The 23,804-nt window shown below is 42.8% G+C and overlaps 1 protein-coding gene across 2 annotated transcripts in view; it reads left to right on the top strand.

Moving 5' to 3' along the window:
• TCTN2 (tectonic family member 2) overlaps positions 1-23,804 on the top strand; it is a 69,135-nt gene that overhangs the window by 22,239 nt on the left and 23,092 nt on the right. For both annotated transcript variants that reach the window (XM_040347336.1, XM_040347337.1), the window contains exons 5-11: positions 4,645-4,745; positions 9,958-10,157; positions 11,660-11,792; positions 15,304-15,445; positions 15,569-15,625; positions 15,717-15,848; positions 21,848-21,922. In XM_040347336.1, the coding sequence (XP_040203270.1) occupies positions 4,645-4,745; positions 9,958-10,157; positions 11,660-11,792; positions 15,304-15,445; positions 15,569-15,625; positions 15,717-15,848; positions 21,848-21,922 (840 nt within the window). The remainder of the gene's footprint in view (positions 1-4,644; positions 4,746-9,957; positions 10,158-11,659; positions 11,793-15,303; positions 15,446-15,568; positions 15,626-15,716; positions 15,849-21,847; positions 21,923-23,804) is intronic.

Below are 23,804 nucleotides of genomic sequence, written 5' to 3'. Positions count from 1 at the left end.
GGGAGTTCTGAATTGGCAAGCCGACTTCCTAAGTCGCACGACTCTGGATCAAGGGGAGTGGTCTCTCCACCCGGAGGTGTTTCAGATCCTGTGCCAAAAATGGGGCACTCCAGACGTGGACCTTCTGGCGTCCCGTCTCAATCGGAAGGTACCACGGTTTGTGGCCAGGTCAAGGGACCCGTGGGCAGACGCGTCAGAAGCGTTAGTGGCTCCCTGGGGTCAATATCACCTGATTTACGCCTTCCCTCCTCTAAGGCTCCTACACCGCCTGCTGCGCAGGGTGGAAGCCGAAGGGATTCCAACGATCCTGATCGCCCCAGATTGACCGCGTCGCTCTTGGTACGCGGACCTGGTACGTCTGGTGGCAGACGCCCCCTGGCGCCTGCCTCTGAGGGAAGATCTCCTGTCTCAGGGCCCGATCTTCCATCCTGCTTTACGGTCACTGGCTTTAACGGCGTGGCTGTTGAGAACCAGGTACTGAAGGACCGGGGCCTGTCGGGCCCGGTAATCTCTACCATAATGCGTGCACGGAAGTCCACTTCTCGAAAAATGTATCATCGTACATGGAAAGCATACATCTCTATGTGTGAGGAGATGAAGTGGCACCCCCGTACTTACGTGGTGTCCCGGATCCTGCTGTTCCTACAGCGGGGAGTGGACCAGGCTCTTGCCTTGAGCACGATCAAGAGTCAGATTTCTGCTCTGGCTGTTTATTTTCAGCGTCCCGTGGCAGCGCACTCTTTGGTTCGCACGTTTGTGCAGGGGGTCCGGCATGTGGCCCCCCCGGTGCGCCTTCCGCTACCTTCTTGGGACTTGAACTTGGTCCTCTCGGCGCTTCAGCGTGCCCCCTTTGAGGACATTCGGGAGATCCCCTTGCTGACTTTGTCGCAGAAGGTGGTCTTTCTGGTAGCTATTACCTCTATCAGACGAGTGTCTGAACTGGCGGCCTTGTCTTGCAAGGCCCCCTACTTGGTCATCCATCAGGATAAGGCGGTGCTGCGCCCGCGACCTTCTTTTCTTCCGAAGGTCGTTTCGGCCTTTCACATTAACGAGGACATTGTTGTTCCATCATTATGTCCTCAGCCGAAGAACCCGAAGGAAGCCGTTTTACATTCTCTGGATGTGGTTCGGGCCCTTCGAGTTTACTTGTCGGCGACAGCTCCGTTCCGGAAGTCGGACTCGCTGTTCGTGTCTGTGTCCGGTCCCAGTAAGGGCCTGGCAGTCTCGTCGGCCACCATTTCCAGGTGGATCCGACAGGTTGTGCTTCAGGCCTACGCCCTGAAGGGGCGGGCGCCTCCCTTTCGGGTCACGGCGCATTCGACCAGGGCGATTGGAGCCTCCTGGGCTTTCCGACACCAAGCCTCTGTGTTACAGGTGTGTAAGGCTGCGACCTGGTCGTCGGTCCACACTTTTTCAAAGTTTTATAAGGTGGATGTGAGTGCATCTTCTGATGCCTCATTCGGCCGCAGGGTGTTACAGGCGGCAGTTTAAGGTTGGAGTTCCTCCGTTGAGTAACTCCGGTTTTGTTTGGGGTGTAACCTGTTGTTTGCTGTGTTATTTTTCCCACCCCTCGTTTTTTTGACACTGCTTGGGGACGTCCCTAAGGTCAAAGGATGCTGTGTCCGTCTATGAACGAAAGAGAAAAAGGGATTTTTGTACTCACCGTAAAATCCATTTCTCTGAGTTCATAGACGGACACAGCACCCACCCCTCCTTGGTTTGTACTGCTTGTTACGAACTGAAGCTGCTGGAGCAGGGTGTGGGTTATGCCTGGGGGAGCCACGCCCCCTGGGAGGAGCGGCATGAAGGAAAGTTTTAACACCTTAAGTGCTGTAAGAATTCTGCCTAAAATCTCCTGGTAGGAAGAACATAACCCTAAGGTCAAAGGATGCTGTGTCCGTCTATGAACTCAGAGAAATGGATTTTACGGTGAGTACAAAAATCCCTTTTTTTTGCTATAATAAATATCCCATTTAAAAAAAAATATATATATTTATCTCAGTTTAGGCCGATACGTATTCCTCTACATATTTTTGGTAAAAAAATTAATAAAATCGCAATAACCGTATAGTGACTGGTTTGCGCAAAAGTTATATTGCCTACAAAATAGGGGACATAATTATGATTTATTTTTTACTAGGAATGGCGGCTATCTTTTTTTCGGGACTGCGGACACATCGGACACTTTTGACACATTTTTGGGACCATTCACATTTTATACAGTGAACAGTGCTATAAATATGCATTGATTACTGTATAAATGTGACTGGCAGGGAAGGGGTTAACCACTAGGGGGCGGGGAAGGGGTTTAATGTGTAGCCTAGTCAGTGTTCTAACTGTAGGGGGAGGGGGGTGACTGGGGGAAGTGACCGATCTGTGTCCCTATGTACAAGGGACACAGCATCGGTCTCCTCTCCCTGACAGGACGTGGATCTCTGTGTTTACACACAGAGATCCACGGTCCTGCTCAGTTACTGGGCACGCGCATTGTGTTCCCAGTAACGTGACGGGTGCTCGCGCACGCGCCCCCTAGAGGCTTTAAATGACAGGACGTCATATGATGTCCTGTCAGAACAATAGGGGATTCCGCCCGCCGTCATTTGACGGCGTGCGGGTATAAAGCGGTTAAGGAACCAAAAAAAAAAAAACATCAGGACCGCGGAGCCCCCGCTTTAAGCAGTATTATGCTATGGAGTCTCTTTTTGTTTTCCATCTTTTAGACATTAAGAAACCACCTTGAGCCTACCAACCATCTACAGTGAGTCCTTTGGGAGACTTTAAAACCCCTGTGCCTAGAGAGACCGCTGTGATAGCGGTCATCTATCTTTGGTAAGGAGACTACAATACCACTATTTGGGTATTCTATTGGTGGAAGAAGATCCCTTTCTCACAATATTCAACTTTGTGCCCCGATATGAATTACACTATAAGGATTTCTTTATGGTTTATTGATCCAATCACCAATGTGGGATTATATATTCATTTTTAAGCATTTTTCTTTTTTCACCAGTTGCTTTGAATGCATCTTGATACATATGTATATTATACCTATGTTCTCTTATTAGGTTTGTCACGGTTTATTTGTTTTAGCGATGTACCTTGCTGTATTTATTGCATACAAACGGCAAATAATTGTAAGCCAACAAACACGAAACTACGTGGTTTTCAGCTCTTTAGCGCCACCCTTTGGGCAACTTCTGCTATTGCAATGGTAAGCATGCGTCTTTGTACTTTGGATTTTTTTCTGACGGACTTGTGTACACACAAATCAGATAATCCGACAACACACATTTGTTGTCTGAAAATTTTAAAGCATGGTATCCTACATTTGTTTTTGGAAAATTCAACAACAATTGTCCGTTTTCGGACAACAGCCTGTAATCACACAATTCCCGTTGAAAAATCTGATAGTGTGTTAACACTGAACTGAATCTTATTCTCATTTCCGCCACTGCAATTGTTTTTACACAAATCAGTTGGATGTAAACTTATTCCACAGTGCCTTTATAGGAATACTTGGTAAACAATGTATACGATTGTCATTTTTAGGATAGATACAGTATATAGGGTCCACCTACACTGTGCTTAATAAAAATGGCTGAAATATAGCATTTTTGTACAAGCGTTTAGGAGCCGTTAGCTCAGGTGTGTTTTTTTTTTTTTTTTTTTTGCCTCTAAACACTGAGCTTAAAACTACATTAAACCTTCAGATTTTTTTTCCCTTTAAAATAACAAACATGTTATACTTGCCTGCTCTGTAAAATGGTATTAAACAGAGCAGTCCCGATCCTCCTCTTCTGGGGTCCTCGATGGTTCTCCTGGCTCCTTCTCCAGCAAGTGCCCCCAGGGGAAGCCATTTCCCCTGGGGGCACTCATGCAGGCTCGTTCCCAAGCCGACATTGACACAGACAGGGCGGCTTGGCCACTCTCGCTTGTCTTAGAATTTGATTGACAGCAGCGGGAGCCAATGGCACCCCCTGTTATCAATCTGTGCACTGATACGAAACAGACCTAGCAAAGCTGCTTTCGTGCATGTCGATGGATCGGGCTTGGGTTAGTATAAAGGGGGGGGCTGAGGAAACACATGCAGCAGACAAGGTTTTTTACCTTCATGCATAGAATGCAAGAAGGTAAAATGCCTAAGCCTTTACAAAATACTTATGCCTCTAAACATCCTAGTGTGCATGGACACATTGGATAATATTGAGTTGCTTCTACAGGCGAAATGCAAATGTAGAAAAAGGTCAAAAATAAAAATTACACTTTAAAATGCATACAGGGAGTACAGCCTACCCGCTCATTTCTTAAGTTTTTAATGTTATTGTTGTAATGCACCAGTTGATTTTGTCCATTTTGTTTGTAATCTAGTGGTCTCTTCTGCTTGTGATGTAGGCGAGGGTCATATATATATATATATATATATATATATATAATTACATCAGTCAAGTCAAATGCAATTTGCTTCTGGCTTGCTTTTGATTTGCTTAACCAACAGAAAAAAACAAAAAAAATCCTGATTACTCTATCCTAAATGGGGGGAAAAAAACAAGTTTTGCCTATAGTTCTACTTTAACAGAGGTTTTTGCATGGTATAAATTATGTACATTTAGCATTAAAGCGAAAATGTTTTGTTTTTGTTCACAGATAATGAAACTGTGATACCCAATCAAGTGTACCAACCTCTAGGATCGTGCCCATGTAACCTGACAGCTGGAGCATGTGACATTCTCTGCTGCTGTGATCAGGTAGGAGTTTATGCAGTCAAGCGCCGTTGTATTATATATTTTTGTAGTTGGCCCCACATCCAATCCCTGTCCAAATACCTCAACCTCTCCAGAATATTGCCCTTTTTAACGAATGACACCACAAAGCTTCTAATTTGACTCCCTGGTTATCTCTCACCTTAACTACTGCACCTCCCTCCTCATTGGATTACCTTTACATAGGAAATCCCCCTTCACTCCATCATGAATGCTGCTGCCAGACTCGCCCACCTTGCCAACTGTTCAGTGTCCGCTATTCCTCCCTGCCAATCCCTCCATTGGCTTCCGCTCACCCAAAGAATAAAATTCAAAGTACTAACAACAACTTACAAAGCCATGCCCCCAGCTACATCGCTAACCTAGTCCCAAAATATCAACCAAAACCGCTCTCTTTGGTTCTCCCAAGACCTCCTGCTCTCTAGCTTCCTTGTCACCTCCTTCCTTGCTTGCCTTAACCGCTTCCTGACCACCGCATGTAGATATACGTCGGCAGAATGGCACGTACAGGCACATTGGCGTACCTGTACGTCCCTGCCTTTCCGCGGGTCGGATTCCTGCGGGGTCGGATTCATGCGGCGGTCGGATTCCTGCGGGGAGCGATCCGGGATGACGGCGCGGCTATTCGTTTATAGCCGCTCCGTCGCGATCGCTCCCCGGAGCTGAAGAACGGGGAGAGCCGTATGTAAACACGGCTTCCCCGTGCTTCGATGTGGCGGCTGCATCGATCGAGTGATCCCTTATATAGGGAGACTCGATCGATGATGTCTGTCCTACAGCCACACCCCCCTACAGTTGTAAACACACACTCCTACACTCCTAACTCCTACAGCGCCCCCTGTGGTTAACTCCCAAACTGCAACTGTCATTTTCACAATAAAGAATGCAATTTAAATGCATTTTTTGCTGTGAAAATGACAATGGTCCCAAAAATGTGTCAAAATTGTCCGCCATAATGTCGCAGTCACGAAAAAAAATCGCTGATCGCCGCCATTAGTAGTAAAAAAAATAAAAATGCAATAAAACTATCCCCTATTTTGTAAACGCTATAAATTTTGCGCAAACCAACCGATAAACGATTATAGCAAAAAGTAAAAAATATAGAATTTTTTTTAAAATTGTCGCTCTATTTTTGTTTATAGCGCAAAAAATAAAAACCGCAGAGGTGATCAAATACGACCAAGAGAAAGCTCTATTTGTGGGGGAAAAAGGACGCCAATTTTGTTTGGGAGCCACGTCGCACGACCGCGCAATTGTCTGTTAAAGCGACGCAGTGCCGAACTGTAAAAACCCCTTGGGTCTTTAGGCAGCATATTGGTCCGGTCCTTAAGTGGTTAATGCCATATTGCTACATAAGGGAGCTGGAATTAAGAAAATAAGGTGAACTTGGCCTTTAAATCAGGGTGAATAGTTTGCTTTATATAGGGAGTCAAATGAGGAGGTGTTATTGATGCATAAGAAAGGTAAGGATGAGGGCCAAGTGAAGTGATCATTCTTCCTGATTGCGTGATATTTAATGCTTTGAACTTGGTTTTGTTTAATCAAAGTCCTGAAATTGCCACAAACTCTAAAATGGTGCTAAAGAGGTTTGGTAGAGAACTGTGTGTAGTGTATATATTCAGTAAGATATAATCTGCTAAAGCCCCCTACACACAGGCCTAATGTCGAGAAACTTCGGACGGTTTTTATTAAACCATTTATTAAACATTTGGCCCGTGTGTATGTGAGCCCTTTCGGCAGAAGCCGGACAAATATGCTGGAAAACCAACAGCCGACCAGCTCCCGGTCAGCGCTTTCAGTCACTGGCCACCCCGCTGTTAGAACACAACAGCTCAGCGGGGGAGATTGATGTACTAATATCAGACCGTTAGTACAGCGGCTACGACTGGAGCTGTCAGTTTTCTGTCATTCAACCTGCTGGGTTGAAAAACAAAACAAAAAACCATTAGGCATTTGTGTTTGCTCAGATTGCAACGGCGAGAGGCTCTAGGGGCCAAGATGAAGGGGGTTGGAATGCCTTGAAAAATAAGGAAAGGCTAAGAACCAAAGCCTGCTTATTTTGGCGATGCTGAGGCTTTAGCCCATAGGGCTGCAATCTATGCTAGAAACTCTTCCCTGAAGCCCCACTTGTGCAGAAAACATGTATTGCCACAACAATATGTCAAAAAACATCTAGGCAGAGCAATCTGGACTTCAGAGATCTGCATCTGGTGGAATGGATGAGCTGTATTATGCTACATGTTGTAACTTGTCATGGAAAATATGAAGTTTGCATGATCTTTGTGATTTCAGTATATGTAAGATTATGTTTATTTTGGCGGCGACAATTTTTAGCTAAGAGCTTTGCATCAGTATTTAGCAGTGAGATGGGTCTATAGCTGAACCATGAAAGGTCTAGGTTAGGTTTAGGCAGAGCTTTTTTTCTCAGAAAATAGGTGCAGGAACTCAACCACGACCCCGTTCAGATTTCACAAACAGTAGAAGGGTATTAAAGGGGCATTAAATACCAGGATTGCATTACATACAGGGTGCAGAGTTCAGGGGGGTTACACACAGAGTGCAGAGCTGTCACGTGTAAACACAGAAACCAGACTTCTGTGTTTACAAGTGATTGTGGTGAGCAGGCACCAAAGCATCTGAGCCAAAGGTGGTGGAACTCAGTTCCCCCAAGTTCCCCCTGAAAAAAAGCCCTGGGTTTAGGTAGCACAACTACATTGGCCTTCAGGTCTTTAAGAGAAATACGTTATCATTCTGAAGGTAGTTGAAAGTCCCATCTGTATGTGAAATCTGAGTGACCAGAGTTTTTTTATATAGAAAAGTGAGGCATAACTGCCTGGTTTTGCTTTCTTATTAATTTGTAGCTGCAAGAACCTCCGCCTCTGTGATGTCAGTAAAGTGTGGTTCTGTATTCTTCCAAGATGGTGGGGAATTGAAAACGTTGGAAGAATTCTTCCGCTCTTCCAACAGGGAAGGGAGCATGCAGTGCATAAAGTTAGGCTAGCTGGCGTTGGAATTCAAAAAGTATTTGGACAGGATTGCTGGTGAGTCTGCTCTGGCTTGTTCAAAGAGTAATGGGGTGTGTTCTGTTCAAAGCATCGCTTTTAGCTAGCCTAATGTTGGTTTTATTACTTTGTGTGTAAAATCTTTTGTTTCGCCCAGCACAGTTGTTTTTCCACAATGTCCGTTGGGCATAGATTCAGTTCTGCCCTGATCTTATCTAAGTGGTTGTGAGTGTGTGGTGTTGGGTTACTTTTGTTTAATGGCGAGACTTGCTCCGGTTCTGCTTTGATTTACAGTGTGCGTTTATTCCTCTGTCCTCTTTCTTTTGAGAGGTAATCTGGATCAAGTGACTCCTAAGGACCACACTGTATGCTTTCCACATCATGGCCGACAAAGAGACAAAGGGGCAGATCCACATACATCTGCGTGGGCGCAGCGTATGTGAGATACGCTACGCCACTGTAACTTGCTTTTCTTTTCTTTGAATCCTGAAAGAATTTGCGCCGTAAGTTTCGGCGGCGTAAGGGCGCGGAATTCAGATTCGGCGGGTGGGGGGCGTGTTTCATTTAAATTAAGCGCGTCCCCGCGCCGAACGAACTGCGCATGCCCCGTCCGTCAAAACTCCCAGGGTGCATTGCTCCAAATGACGTCGCTAGGACGTCATTGTTTTTGACGTGTACGTAAATGGCGTCCAGCCCCATTCACAGACGACTTACGCAAACGACGTAAAATTTTCAAAATTATACGCGGGAACGACGGCCATACTTAACATTGAGTACGCCACCAGATAGCAGCTTTAACTATACGCCGGAAAAAGCCGAACGGAAACGACGTTAAAAAAATGCGATGGCCGCTCGTATGTTCGTGGATCGTCGGAAATGGCTAATTTGCATACTCGACGCGGATTACGACGGGAACGCCACCTAGCGGATGTCGAAAAATTGCATCTAAGATCCGAAGGCGTACGAAGACGTACGCCTGTCGGATCTAACCCAGATGCCGTCGTATCTTGTTTTGAGGATTCAAAACAAAGATACGACGCAGGAATTTTAAAATTACGCCAGCGTATCAATAGATACGCCGGCGTACTTTCTTTGTGGATCTACCCCAGAGTCCTTATGGCTTAAGATATATGTATATATCCTGTAGTAGTAAATTACTGTATATACTCGAGTATAAGCCAAGTTTTTCAGCACATTTTTTGGCGCTGAAAATTCCCCCCCTCGGCTTATACTCAAGTCGCCTTTTTGCGCCTGATCTCCCGGACTTTGGGGACCCTGTACTGGCCGGCCGTAGGGACCTCAAACTTGACACACATGTAGCTCCACTCTTCCTCCTACAAGTGTGCAAAGTTTGTTGGCCGGGGAGCACCGATTTTTCAAAGCTGGACACCCCTTCCATAGACTCCCATGGTAAACGGTAATTTCTCCGGTGACTTTGGGGACTCAGTACAGGCCGACCGTAGGTTTTCCGGACCCGTAGGGACCTCAAACACATATAGCCCCAGTTCTCCTTTACGAGTGTACAAAGTTTGCTGTCTGGGGGACCTATGGCCGGGCAGCACCCCTTCTTCTTTTTCTTTTTTTTTTCTCTCAAAGCTGGGCACCCCTTCCATAGACTCCCATGTTAAACATAAGTCTAGTAATGGGCATAGTGAGACAGATGGACACCCTAGGCTTATACCCGAGTCAATACGTTTTCCGATTTTTTTTTTTTTTTTGTGGTAAAATTTAGGTTCCTTGGCTTATATTCGGGTCGGCTTATACTCGAGTATATACAGTATTATTATTTTTTCTGGAATATCTAGGTGAGCTAGCAACGTGTCAGTAAGTGGCTAGGTGGTCTCATGGGGCCTTGTGCGAGGTTTGTTGCAATATTGTACAGTATGATAGGGTCAGACCATGGTACTCATAAGATATGGCTCTGGTAGAAAAGATTGATGGTCCCAGATATGGTCTATATACGCATGGGCAGGGTGCATGGGGCAGGGTAATAAGTATAGTCCATAAGACAAGGGTTTAATTCTAAAGTATTTTATTTAAGGTATGTTTTATAATCAATACAAGTTAGCGATACTTGCCCCAAATTCTTGGAATTCTGTCCGGGGTCCCATTTTCACACTCTTTGTATCAATAGTTAAATTTCTTTACTTTGAAAGCACTATTAACAAGATATGTTTTGTCTTATGTTCTTCTAGGAATGCAGCTCCAGCATGATAGCACTTTTTAATGGTTCCTGTTACTCTGGAGTTTTTGGTGGCAATGTTTCTCCACCATTTGACCAGCTTTGTAGCGTCCAGGAAAAGAATCGTGCGCCAGACTGGTTTCCATTTCTGTGTGTTCAGTCCTCCATTGATAACTCTCCATTTCTTGGCTATTTCTATCAGGGAAACACTATGTAAGCATCCATTAGTGTGCACATTTCATTATATGATATTTTAATATATTTTTTTTTAAGATGAGTGTAAAAATTGTTATATAAAAAAAAAGCTTAAGCATCATAGAGCCACTCAATCCTCCTCCCGTATTTTCCTTCTGTACTCCGTCTTGCAAATGTGTTTGTGTGTTTCCTTTTTTCTTTTTTACACTGAACGGTCTTCCACAATCTCAACTTGTTAGCAGAGCATGCCTTTTCCTCACCTAGTTTAATTATTGGACACAGCTGATTCTCTTCTGATTTAATGGATATATTTTAGCACACGTGTGATCTTGTTGATCATTAGCACTTGTTTGGTGTAATTGTGCACTTGACCATATGCCTGCAAAATCCTTAACAGTGTGCAAGTATACCTGGGAGAATTGATGCTGACTTAAAAGCAATGGTGGGCACACCAAATATTGATACAGTAAAACCTTGGATTGAGAGTAACTTGGTTTGAGAGCGTTTTGCAAGACAAGCAAATATTATTTTTTTTATATAAATTTTGACTTGATAAAAAAGTGTGGTGTCTTCATATAAGAGTAGCGTCATGTCACAACTGAGTATAGAAGAGAAGAGAGGCGCCTCTAAAGTCCTGTACACACGGCCGGGAATCCTGTCAGGGAAAAAAACGTTGGTTTTCCTGACTGGATTCCTGGCAAGCTTGTGTTGCATACAGATGGCCATTCAAAAGAACGAGCTGGCGCTCGTCGCATTCAATGCCATCGCCGCCATCTTGCTACACTAAATGTGTATGCTACCGCCTTTACAGTCAAAAAATAAATGTGTATGCTACCGCTCATGCGTCAAACCCTTTCGAGCATGCGCAGGTTTCCAATGGAACAGGTAAGCATACAGACGACTGGTTTTCTTGGCAGGAAACACTCTGCCGGGAATCCCGACGGGAAAATAGAGAGCAGGTTCTCTATTTTTCCTGTGCAGTTTTCCTGTCGGGCAAACTGCTAGGGAGCATACACACGTCCGGGATTCCCGTCCAAATGCTCTCTTGGCAGTTTTCCTGCCGGGAAAACCGGTCGTGTGTACGAGGCTTGTGTGAAACAATATGGTTACATTTAATAAAGGTACAACAAGCAACTAACGTGATTGCTGATTAAAAGAGACACATCTAAGTATGCAGGCATCCGGGGGAAAAGCTGTCCACATACTGTAGACCATCCTCCGCACCACCATTGATATCATCCTTTCTAAACTGCGCTTCAAACTTCGCTTTGATATAAGAGGCTTAAAATAGGGATGGAAGAGAATTTAAGCTTAGTTGGGTTTCTGACTTTCCTTCCACTTTTCTTTTGTATTGAAAAGTAATGTTCTGGTCATATCAGAAGCCAAAGAACATCGATATTTTCTTGCATTCAAGTAAATATTAGTAGTTTTACATTTTAAAAGCTATTTTGGTTCGATGTGATAGGTTTTATTATACACAGTGCATTTAACATTCATTTATTTCTCTTCCTTGTATACAGAAGCCCTTCCCAGACTCCATTTTTCAATCTAAGCTTTCAGTCCATTGTTCAGGCAGCAATTAGTGGTTATAAAGAAGGGAATCCCATTTTAATAACACAGAATGGATTCAGTGAATATTTTACCATCCCACAGGTAAGTGGACTGTCCATTTGTATAAATATATTCTAAATACTAGAGCTCCACTGATATCGGTGCCAATACCAAGCATTTGCATGAGTATCTGTACTCGCCCAAATGCTCCCGGTACGGAAACTTTGCAGTAATATTTGCGCCAATATAAATTGAATGTGCACAAATCGCACTGCAAAGAATCAAATGCGATTTGAACAGGAATGTGGTGCGATTCCTGTCTAAATCGCATGTGATTTCCCCCCTCTGCTCATGTGTGCGTGCGTGCATGTACATAGAATGGGATTAAAGTGCCATCTAGTGGGCATTTTAAAAATCATGTTCGAACTCGCAGTATATATCTAGCCACATGCAAAATAATCTACATAGATGCTCACAGGGCTGGAGATGTACAGACCGTTTGCCCTCAAGCTGACATCACTTCCGCCCTATACCCATAGGGTCCCAGAACTTTTCCTCCAGCCCTGTGAGCACCTCCAGCGGCCCTGATTTGCTATCATCAGTGGACCGAGATACTTATGTAGATTATTTTGCATATGGCCAGATATCTACTGTGAGTTCAATTTTTTTTTTTTTAGATGGCGCGTTAATCACTTTCTATTCTCGCGCGCACACACACAAGCAGTGGGGGAAATTGCAAGCGATTCGGATAGTAATCGCACCGCATTCCTTTTCAAATTGCATGTGATTCTTTTTTTTTTTTTTTTTGTATTGACGCAAATCGCACTGCGAAGTACCAGAACATGACCGAATGTGGATGACCTCTATCAGGAGGTAGCAGCTTGGTCACACCTGTTTCACTTCCTTAAATCTTAATGAGGAGAATGCATTTTTTTATTTTTTGTATTCAATGAGAAACCCAGGAAGTCTTTAACCTTCAGGTAATACTGCTGCCTTCATACTACACTGGGAAAAAATTGCCAGCCAGTCCTGGATAACCCCTCCCACTACCAGGATCCCTTTGGTTTTTATTGCTAATATCTATCCCAGGAGAATGGACAGGAGTGTTTTTTTTTTTTTTTTTATTCAATGAAGACTCTTTTCTAAATCAGTGCTGTAGCTGTGTCTCTACAATTGCAGTTATCCTGGCTGTGCGGTTGCCCTCAGTCTGGCTTTCGCGTATCGCATGTAGACCTTGCTAAACTGGACGTTGACGGGGAAATGCTGGAAGTGGCCTTTTGGGCACTGTGTTCTGCATGAACCAAAAACCACAAAGCGTAGTGATATGCTGCAGTGCACCATGAAATATGCAGCAGGTCAGATTTTTGGGCCACGTGGTGCATATGGTAGCCCGTTTAAGATGAATAGGCTGCTTTTATCACATCAAATGTTAATGTGTTATTTTAAACACACAGCAACAGTCCTAATTACTGTAAATGGTCTAACTTTAACTTGTCCTTAAAGGAATGACCTCACCTACCCTATGTGTAGTACATATGAAGAAATACTTACCATACTTTTGTTCTTGATCCAGCAAGCTTATTATGCAGCCCTGCCTGTAGCTACACCACCTTGTTTCAGAAAGCATCCTTGCCAGGTCTTCTTTATCCTATGCATGCGCACTGCAGCCCTTTCTTTCTTTCCTATGGGGAAAATCAAACCATGCAGGCAGCTTGAGCCCACTGACTACCTGCACAAGCCAAAGAGGACCTGGCAGGGATACTCTCTGATGCAAGGCTGTGCGGCTCTGGGCAGAGTAAAGATTACTGGAATTAGTATGAAGAGAAAAATTCATGGGGCTTGCCCACATGGCTGTGATATTCATTCACACGGCTCTGTGTTTGAATGAACTACAAGCCCCGATATCCTTTGCGGCTGTGGGCTTGTATTTCTCAATAAACTATTAATGCGCTGTGGAGCGCCATGGTAGTTCATGGATGCTTCGTGTCAGATTGTATCTGCTTGCCCATATGGGAGGTAGGGGCACACAGACACTCTGACGGATCTGGAGGAGACCTGCATGGCACCTGTGATCTGCGGATTGCTGGTGGAATGCTTTACAGGCTTCAGAAAAAAATTATGCATTTTTTTTTTTTTTTTACCTTCAAAAAAAATTAGCATTTCTTATTTTTCTTCTAAAAAGTGAACAAAACTGATTTTTCAGATTTGGGTGGAGTTTGCAATGTTCACTTTTTTTAATAAGGTTTTATTGAAATTGTTACACAATACAAAGCATAATCCATGTTTAATGCATGGGTAAGTACAATTCCTCAATACATTCTTGGATAGCAATCACCAAGTGTCAACCAAGCGAAGAACAACTAAAGTAGAAAACAATAAGGGCTAGATTCAGGTAGGGGCGCGCATAGTTACGGCGGCGCAGCGTATCGTGTTTACGCTACGCCGCCGCAACTTACGAAGCAAGTGCAGTATTCACAAAGCACTTGCTCTGTAAGTTGCGGCGGCGTAGCGTAAATGGGGCCGGCGTAAGCGCGCGTAATTCAAATCTGGAAGGGGGGGCGTGTTTTATGGTAATCTATGATGACCTGACGTGATTGACGTTTTGTAAGAACGGCGCATGCGTCGTCCGTGTACATATCCCAGTGTGCATTGCTCCCAAGTACGCCGCAACGACGTATTGGTTTCGACGTGAACGTAAATTAAGTCCAGCCCTATTCGCGAACAACTTACGCAAACGACGTAAAAAATTCAAATTTCGAAGCGGGAACGACGTTCATACTTAACATTGGCTGCGCCTCTTAATAGCAGGAGTAACCTTACGCCTAACGTAAAAAAATTGCGCCGTACGTACGTTTGTAAATGGGCGTAGCTAGGTCATTTGCATATTCTACGCCGAAAACAACGGAAGCGCCCCTAGCGGCCAGCGTAAAAATGCACACAATTATACGCCGCCGCATTCAAGTTACGTCGGCGGAGAAAGCCTAGATTTTCGACTTATCTGCCTTGGAGAATCGGCGTAAAGATACGCCGGCGCAGATTTAAAATAGAGAGAGAGATTGGGGGCTATAAGGATGCATAACTTACCATAGACATGGATGGGTGGACATATTCAATCTCTAATGTGTTTAATGGCTGTGTAGATGAGGTTTACCTCTTGCAACTCCAGTAACTGACTGTGATATACTGGGAGGTAAATGACTTGACTAACCGGCCTGTGAATTTTTTAATATGTTGACGACTGTGTTGTAGCACACATTAAACCTTGGCTTTCTCCCCCAAAGAACATAAGTATATGGTATCTGTATATTTGCATGGTGTTTTTCTTTAAAAAAAACTCCTATAAAAATAATCCACCAGTTTCTAATTCTTTACCACTCTAAACAAAATGAAAACGAAAAAAAAAAAAAAAAAAACACTCTTTAGCTAGAGTTCCATGTTGACCTATCCAGGTTTTCTTGCACTCTACGTACTTGACTTACAGTTTAAGTCATTTTATATTAAAATCATCTGGGCTCTGGGCCACCCAGATTGCTTTTATGGATATCCCCTGTTCTTTTGGCTTTTGAAAGCATATACATGTATATATTCATTCTTCAAACATTATTTTTTCCAGAAATCTACCATTGGGCAATGTGTGAATGCTGCACCTGTAGCTTACTTACAAGATTTCAATGTTACATGTGTTACTGATATAACTGCGTGTTCAGATCTTCTCACAGTTGACTTGAACGTACAGGTTAACCCTGGGAATGGAGGTCAGTCCTAAAATCATTTCTCTAATATCCAGTTTTTTGATGGATCACTCGATTGTAAGGGCTATTTGTTTTTCCTGAGAAGTATGTCTGCTGACCCTAGTCATACTCATATTTTTTTTTCAGGTTCTGTCATTCTGACAGTACAAAGTCGGAACACAAGTGTGGACATTGCTAATACAGGTATGTTTAACTAAAATCGTGTATCTTGATTTTTGATTTTGATTAATCTTTTAGTATTAAAATAGACTGCAATGCTTCTTGCCTTTTGTAGGAGCTGTCCTGCCCCAAGCTGTACAGTGTAATGTGATTGTATCAGCAGATTACACGTTCATTTGGAATGCCAGCGTGATAAAGGAAATACAAGTCTCCATCGTTACTGCTAACATAAGCTTGACTCATCAAGGTAATGTATCATTATCCACATTATGTTGATGCTGACATTTTTTTTGTATGGTGTCCTTTGATGGGAAATCCAAGGATATGAAAACTGACCACTGTTTAAGTTTGCCATCTGGTAATGCTGTTTGCAGCTATTAAATGACAGTCAGCTGCGTATGTAATGTTTGCCTGCTGACAGATCTTTCTAAGGACAGATCATTCTACAAGCATCCAAGTTAGGATTAAAGTGGAATTCCAGTCAAAACTAAGCTAAAATCTACTTCCAATATTTTACAATAACGGTGTCGCAGATATGTGCCCTAATGGACAGCTGCTACTTTAGTTATTGCAAATGACAAGAAACAAAACCTATATTGTAATAAGAGTGGTGCTGGTCCGCGCTTTAACCCCCAATATCCTTAATATAAAGTGCAAATAATAAAAAAAAAAATATATATATATATATATATATATATATATATATATATATATATATATTAGTGACATAGGGGATTGTTAGCTCTCGTGGCAGATGCGTTTTCTTGTAGTGAGTCCACACCAAACAGGCATATATCATTAAGGTAAAGTAGAAAAACAGAGGCTATTGATGGATACCATGAATGTGGTTCAATCCCTAACTGCACATACACAAAATATTCGAATCAAGGTGATTGAAAACAAGAGGGACTATTAGGAACACACTGACTAAGGAAGTTATCAAAAATATAAATATTTTATTAAACAAAACATGGTAGGTGAAAGGATATATATAATGAGGGTCTTAAAAACAATGCTGTGAAGCCTGAGCCAATAGAGGCGTGTGGCAGGTCATCACAGAGACATACACGTAAAGGACAATGAACATGACATAAAACAGTTAAAGACAGTCCGGACGTCAGGTGGCTAAGGGAGGATGTCTATCTCTTGCTGCGGGAAATCCCGAAAAAACAGCAAAGCTGTATAGTGAAGAGATAAGGTAACCTCCCTGACCTCCTGGAGGCTCGAGCCACTACAGATAAGGAGGAAAATAAGGTAAGAGAAGACAGTATTTGACTGCAGCCATGGAGGGGAACTAAAAATGATGTACTATGTAAGTTCCAAATTGCATTTGCAGAATATCTGAAATAATTTTTCATGGGGATCCGTGGAAAAAAGAGAACCAGTTACAGTAATTAGCATTGATTCTATTTCCTAGGCTGGTGTCATCAAACTCCTACGAGTGCAGCAAGTTGATCAGCAAACAATACTTCAAATAAGACACAGTCTCATGGATAGTACGTTATCACTCCTGAAGTATTCCGGACATTTCACCCATTGAGAGTCGTGTTGCTTCCAGTGATTAGTATCATATGGAAGTTCATGACCATGTATTGTCTATAGCACAATTCAATGATTGCGGATGTGCTCCATATGTGTAAACCGACAGGGCGGCTAATAGCTGATATGCTGCAGAGTGGATGGATGAGATGATCAAAGCCAGTCCAAAACGGGTCAAACAGCAAGGTTGTTAATCCCGAATCAAGACACGGATGGCTTACTCTGTGGGAGACCACTCCATTACTTGTCTCCGTCTATAAAGCATCTAGTGGTTTCGTCTCCTTGGGGCTCGGCGTCTCTATGGAGGAATCGTGCAAGCGTGATGTTGCGTGACAGCCGGATATGACGTTGACTAGTTTCGCAGGGTAATGCGTTGCTTCATCTGGATGTAGTGACTGGGTACAGGGATTCCCTCTTTATAGTGTGCTTCCCTGAAAGCCTTCTTGATTGATTTTAATTAGAGAAAAGAAATTAGAAAGAATGTGTATGTTTAGCACAGGTGCTCGCTCCAGGATAACGACTTCTCCAATAACATCATCCGAATTTGAGTAATAGAATAAGGTATCACATATAGAAATATCTATCTATCAGTGTATCAATACTCTTACTAGTAGGTATCTTTGAGAAAATATCTATGCAATGAAAAGAAGAATAGTGCAGTGGAGGAAGAAATAACAAATAAGACAGACAAAAACTACAGATACAGAGACCAGACGAGTCAGACATACAGCTATTATCTACATTGACTAAAATAGGTCATATATATGTATATCATTTAAAAAAAGATTTAGATTAAAGATCAAAAAGTCCAACAATTACAAAAATCAAAATTCAAAAGAGGAATCGGGTTCCAGGTATACAGTAGATAATGACATCTGGGCATTAATTTACTTAGAATGAAATGAACCAGGAATAAGTCAAATAGATGATAGACTTAAGGGCATGCAGGCTCCAAAGGGCATTGAGCAATACCTCTATTACTAAATAGTAAAAGTTGCATATGCAATTAGGGTGGGTGTGTTCTAGACGTATTGCCACATACCTAACTGGACTACATAATTGCCCAAATAGTGACATATCTTTACATAAATATCATTCCAGAGTTAGAGATATACTCGGAGGACATATTTGGGGAGGAATATATATTAATTGATCAATCAGATCAAAACAAATCCGATTTGGTAAAAAGGGTTGTAGATTGAGTTCATTATTTAACCCTTGTGGAATGAGAGAATTGAGGCGATATATCCACATTTTCTCCTTCTGAAGGAGAATTTGATCAAAGTCCACTCTTCTTAGGGGGAGATTGAGAGAATATATACCGTTCAGTTTATCATCATGAAAAAGTGCAAAATGTTTAGCTAGAGGTCTTTCAGGATGCTTTTCCTTTATTTCCTGCATATGTTCTCCAAGTCTTACTCTGAGCTGACGTTTGGTTTTACCAATATACATCTTGTCGCAGGGGCAGGTTAACATGTATATAACTCTAGACGAAGCACAGTTGACCAAATCTTTAATTTTGTAACTATGTTCATTCTTAGAGTCGTGGAAAGTATCGGTTCTATCCACGTATGGGCAGAGCTGACAATGTCCACAAGGGAACATGCCCTTGCTTCTTGAAAAGTTTGAAAGCCAGTTCCCTTCCACTGATCTCGTGAACTCAGAATGTACCATAATGTCTCCAAGGTTTTTTGCTCTTTTGGCCGTCATAAGTGGAGCTGGTCCGACTATTTTGGCCAGACCTGGGGTATTGGTTAATACAGCCCAGTGTTTTTTAGGATCGTTCTCACGGACTCCCACTGTGTATCAAATTGGGTAATTACCCGTACGATCACGGTTCCCTGCTTTACTTTTTGCTCTGCGGAGTTGTCTATGAGAGTAGCCTCTTTCTCTAAATCTGAGATAAAGAGTGTCACTCATCTCTGTAGTCCTTGGGGTTAGAGCAATTTCTTTTAATTCGAAGAAATTAGCCTATGGGTATCCCGTCTTTCAGTTTCTTTGGATGATAGCTATCCGCCCTCAATAAAGTATTCGCCGCTGTATCTTTCCGAAATGTCTTAGTTGTCAGAGTCTGATCACCAACACTTATCTTGAGGTCCAAGAAAGTGATGGATTCTTTATCATGTGTGAAGGTTAGTTTGATATTACGTTCGTTACAATTAAGTTCTGACATGAAAATCTCAAGGGAGGTAACATCATCATATTTTGTATATATCATTAAGGGCCTGGTAGCCCACGTTTATTAAATGAGAAAAAAACAAAAGTCCACTCAGGAATTCCACGCAGGGGTTTAAACGATGTTCAGAGATAACTGAAAATACCAGCCCACCTGGCTACTCTTCAACAGCACTGCTGCTATAGGTACTGGTATCTTAAACCACCAGATCTTCCAGTCTCGCAGTCTTGGACACACACAGCTTTGGGCTTCTTAAACGCACACAGCTTGAAGTCCCTTAATGCACACAGCTTTAGGCTCCTTGGGCGCACACAGCTTTGAACTTCTTCATGCACACAGCATATATCTTCACACAGAGACACTTACTAGCAGCCACTCCAACTCCACCTTCCTCTCATTTCTGGTCTCCCCAGCCCTTCATTATATGAGCTGTGTGCACCTGGGCACACACCCTGCAGGCTGTCTATAAGATCTGGACACAGGGTTGGAGATCCTGTCCCACCCATATCTCTGAAGAATCTCCAAACTAAAGAGCCCCTTCCAGAAATAGGAAGATCTGTTTCAAATCTACGCTCTGTAGCTCTTTAATCTGGCTATATGCAGACTCTGTGTCCATTTCAACACCATTTCTATAGGGACAGAGCCTTGCTCTGCCACAATATAATATCTCTATCTATCTATCTATATCTAATATCACATATATGATAAAAAAATGATATGTAGAATATGAAAGTGCTAGTGCATTCAAAAGTGTAATTTAATACAATTGTGCAATGTTACTAACGTGCTTATATAATAATCCATACAAATTCTCAAAAAAAATTAAAAATGGATGAATACTGTGTAAAAAGTTCAAAAAATATTTCAAACTTGTGAAGTGAGATCCAAAACGTCTTTGCATATAAATGCCCATGTGCTCCACCACTAACGTCTTCAAAGAGTGGCTCCTTGAAGACGTCAAATTAAGAAACATACGTAGGGCGGGGGCGAGGATGCTGATGACATTGCGTATGCCGGCTCACACTCATGGCGTATGACAGGTCCAGAAGTGAACGGCTCTTAACAGCTGAGCATGTTACTCCCCAGTGCCGGGTAGGCACTCTGCAAATGTGAGTGGAATATATGCATTCTTTTAACAAGCCTGTTAGACGTTTTTTTACGTTATGGGAGCCTCCTTCCTCCTCTTTATTTTCCCACATTGTATGCTGTGATCTTGGAAAGGGGAACCTGACCATAAATATGTGATGAAGGGGAGTTGGTGATCATTTGTAAAGACTGTGGTTTGTTTGCTGGTCTATAATCTTACCAGCATATCGGTCCATTTTAGTGAGAGCAGTAAAGGATTCACACTGTGTGGAGCACTTGGGCATTTATATGCAAGGACGTTTTAGAAGTTTGAAATATTTTTTGAACTTTACACATTATTCGTCCCATTTATTTTTGTTTTTTGGAGCATTTTTATGGATTATCATATAAGCACTTTTGTATCGGATTGCACTTTTGAATGCACTAGCACTTTATTCATATTTTGCACATAATTTGTTTATTATATATGTAATATTTGATATATATATTTTTTTGGATTATTTGACCTTTATATGGAGGATATTGGGGGTTGATGTGCGGACCAGCGCCACTCTTATCACAATATAAATCTACTTTCACCCCCATTCTAAGCCTATTGTATATACACTGTAAAAGGAAAGATGTCTGTACTTGCCTATTCTGAAGTCTCTCCGGTCTGGTCCCATAATCTCTCCAGCAGCCAAGCCATTGTAGAGAGAGCAGCGACAATGTCTGCAGAGCCTGGGCAATCACATCACCCGTAGGCTTACTATGGCACATCCATTGTCAGCTGTCCTTCCTCCACACTAAAGCCAGTGCTTCGGTGTGGACTGAATTGGAGCGACTTTAGAATAGGTAAGTATAGGCATCTTTTCTTTTACAGGGTAGAAAGCATAGACTTGAACACAAAAATCAGTGCTACTTACCCATACAACACATTGATGGCAGAGCTCCCGGGTGCTCGATCCAGTCGCTGGATGAGTAAAATGATGTAGGAAGGATGATCTGCACACCGGTTGTTACTCTTAAAGAATCTTCATTTTATTGAAAAGCCACAGTGTATAAAAGCAGGTAAAATCAGTTGACGCGGTTTAGCCTATGAGGCCTTAGTCATAACCACCATAATGCTGCAAGGACCGGTTATCACAAGGGAAACGGTAACAATTGCCAGGGTCATAGAAGAGCCCGAAACATTTTAAACATTTCCCAATCCGATTGAAAACTTCTAGCGAGGGAAACCTTCTCTAATGTCTGCAGGTACCTCACCTTAGATGCAACTCCCCTTCGATACCCTTGATAAGATGTATTTCTCCTGCAAGGGAAGCCTGGTATCATGGTATCTCTATAGTAGCGTGGATGGATTAAGGGGAAACTTGTGACTTCAGGTTTAAAAATGTAAGAAGTTATGATTATGTTAGCCAGGGTAGTATTAAGTTTTTTTGTTTTTTCCAATTTTCTTTCCACAGCAAAGTTATCACAGCAATTTACAGCTACATTTCTCACCAGCAATAGCACATCAACTGTTCTCTCTGGCAACCCAGGTAAAATGTTCTCAAAGAAATAAACACACTTTGTCACATTTTACAATATACAGTATTATATAGTTTCATATTCTATAATGTGAGAATTTTTCTACCAAGCCTTTGCTTTTTTTTTTTTTTTTTTCAGCTGTGGATAACTAGTCAGTCTAGTCTTAGCTGTTTACTGTATATGTACTGTACACAAAGAGATCGGTGGGGCATATTTTATGACATTTGCTTTACCCGTTTCATTATTACAAAGTATGGTATTAGAGCAGTAATGTCACTACGGGTGCTGAAGATCCCTGGCCCTGTCATCGGATTGAGACCACATTCACACCTGAGCGTTTTGTAGCTTGAAGCCTGAAACTACAAAACACTGGAGGGGGAAAAAAAAAAACAATTATTCTCTATGGAGATGGTTCACATCTCCACTCCAAAACGCCTGAAGCCAGAAGCTTCAAATTGCCTTTTGCGATTTTGACCTGTTCAAAATCGTGGTAAAAACCGCTGCAAAAATTGCGGTAAAATCGTGTGACTTTCTGCCTGAAAACGCTATGCTCAGGTGTGAATGGGGCCTTAGAGCTTTGAGAGGGGTGCATCTTTCTACAGTGCTCACCTTCCCCAGTTCTGGCAAGCACATGTCGGCAGTGCAGAAGCCTATACACTTGCTGTACCCTATTGTCATGAATAATACTGTACCTGGTGTTCGAGGCTGACCATGTGGGAAAGTGTAATGACTTTCTGCTTTTTTTTTATATCCAGTTAAAAGGATAGTTCACCTATACACAAAAAAAAACTGCCTATGTAGATGCCTATGGGATGTTTGTAGATTAAAACAAACTGTGCAGCTCTGACTAAAGATGAATAATACCCTTGCTATAGGTGTAGGTAATTTACAAACCACCCAACACATGACTGGAATGCTCCCAGGATGTTGCCAATTGAGGCCTAGTCATCACTGCCCACCTCCACCATCACAGGAGTGAGCTCTTTCTCTGATTCAAACCCCCTCGCATACTCTCTCTCTCTCCCCTGATGCAGTAGCTCTGAGCTCAGCCCTTTAGAGCTCATATGATGGTGGAGGTGAGCAGTGATGACTAGGCCTCACTTAGCAACGTCATGGGAGTACCTAGCAACATTGCAGGAGTATTCCAGTCAGGTTTCATAAGGTATGTAAATGGCCTACACCTATAGGGCTTTATGCAACTTTAGTCAGAGCTGCACAGTTTGGGCCAGATTCACGTACAATTGCGCCTTTGGAAACTTAAGCCATTTAAGTTACACCGCCGTAAGTTTTCAGGTTTAGTGCTCGATCCACAAAGCACTTACCTGGAAACTTGCGGCGGTGTATCGTAAATGCGTCCGGCGCAAGGCGGGCCAAATCGAATGGCCGGCTAACATTTAAATTAGGCGCGCGCCCGCGCCGGACCTACTGCACATGCTCCGTTTCCTAACTCCCGCCGTGCTTTGCGCGAAGTGACGTACTTTTTTTCGAACGGCGACGCGCGTAGCGTACTTCCGTATTCCCGGACGGCTTACGCAAACGAAGTTAAATTTTGAATTTCGACGCGGGAACGACGGCCATACTTTAGACAGCAATACACTTGCTGACTAAAGTTAGGGCACCAAAAAAAACGACTAACTTTGCGACGGGAAACTAGACTAGCGGCGACGTAGCGAACGCGAAAATCCGTCGTGGATCCGCCGTAACTCCTAATTTGCATACCCGACGCTGGTTTACGACGCAAACTCCCACCAGCGGCGGCCACGGTACTGCATCCTAAGATCCGACAGTGTAAAACAATTACACCTGTCGGATCTTAGGAATATCTATGAATCAGTCGCATAGATAGAAACAGAGATACGACAGCGTATCAGGAGATACGCCGTCGTATCTCTT

Source organism: Rana temporaria, chromosome 1 (genome assembly GCF_905171775.1).
Source record: "Rana temporaria chromosome 1, aRanTem1.1, whole genome shotgun sequence".
Lineage (NCBI taxonomy): Eukaryota > Metazoa > Chordata > Amphibia > Anura > Ranidae > Rana > Rana temporaria.
The sequence above is the reverse complement of the archived record's forward strand: the minus strand, read 5'-3'. Positions and strand labels throughout refer to the sequence as shown.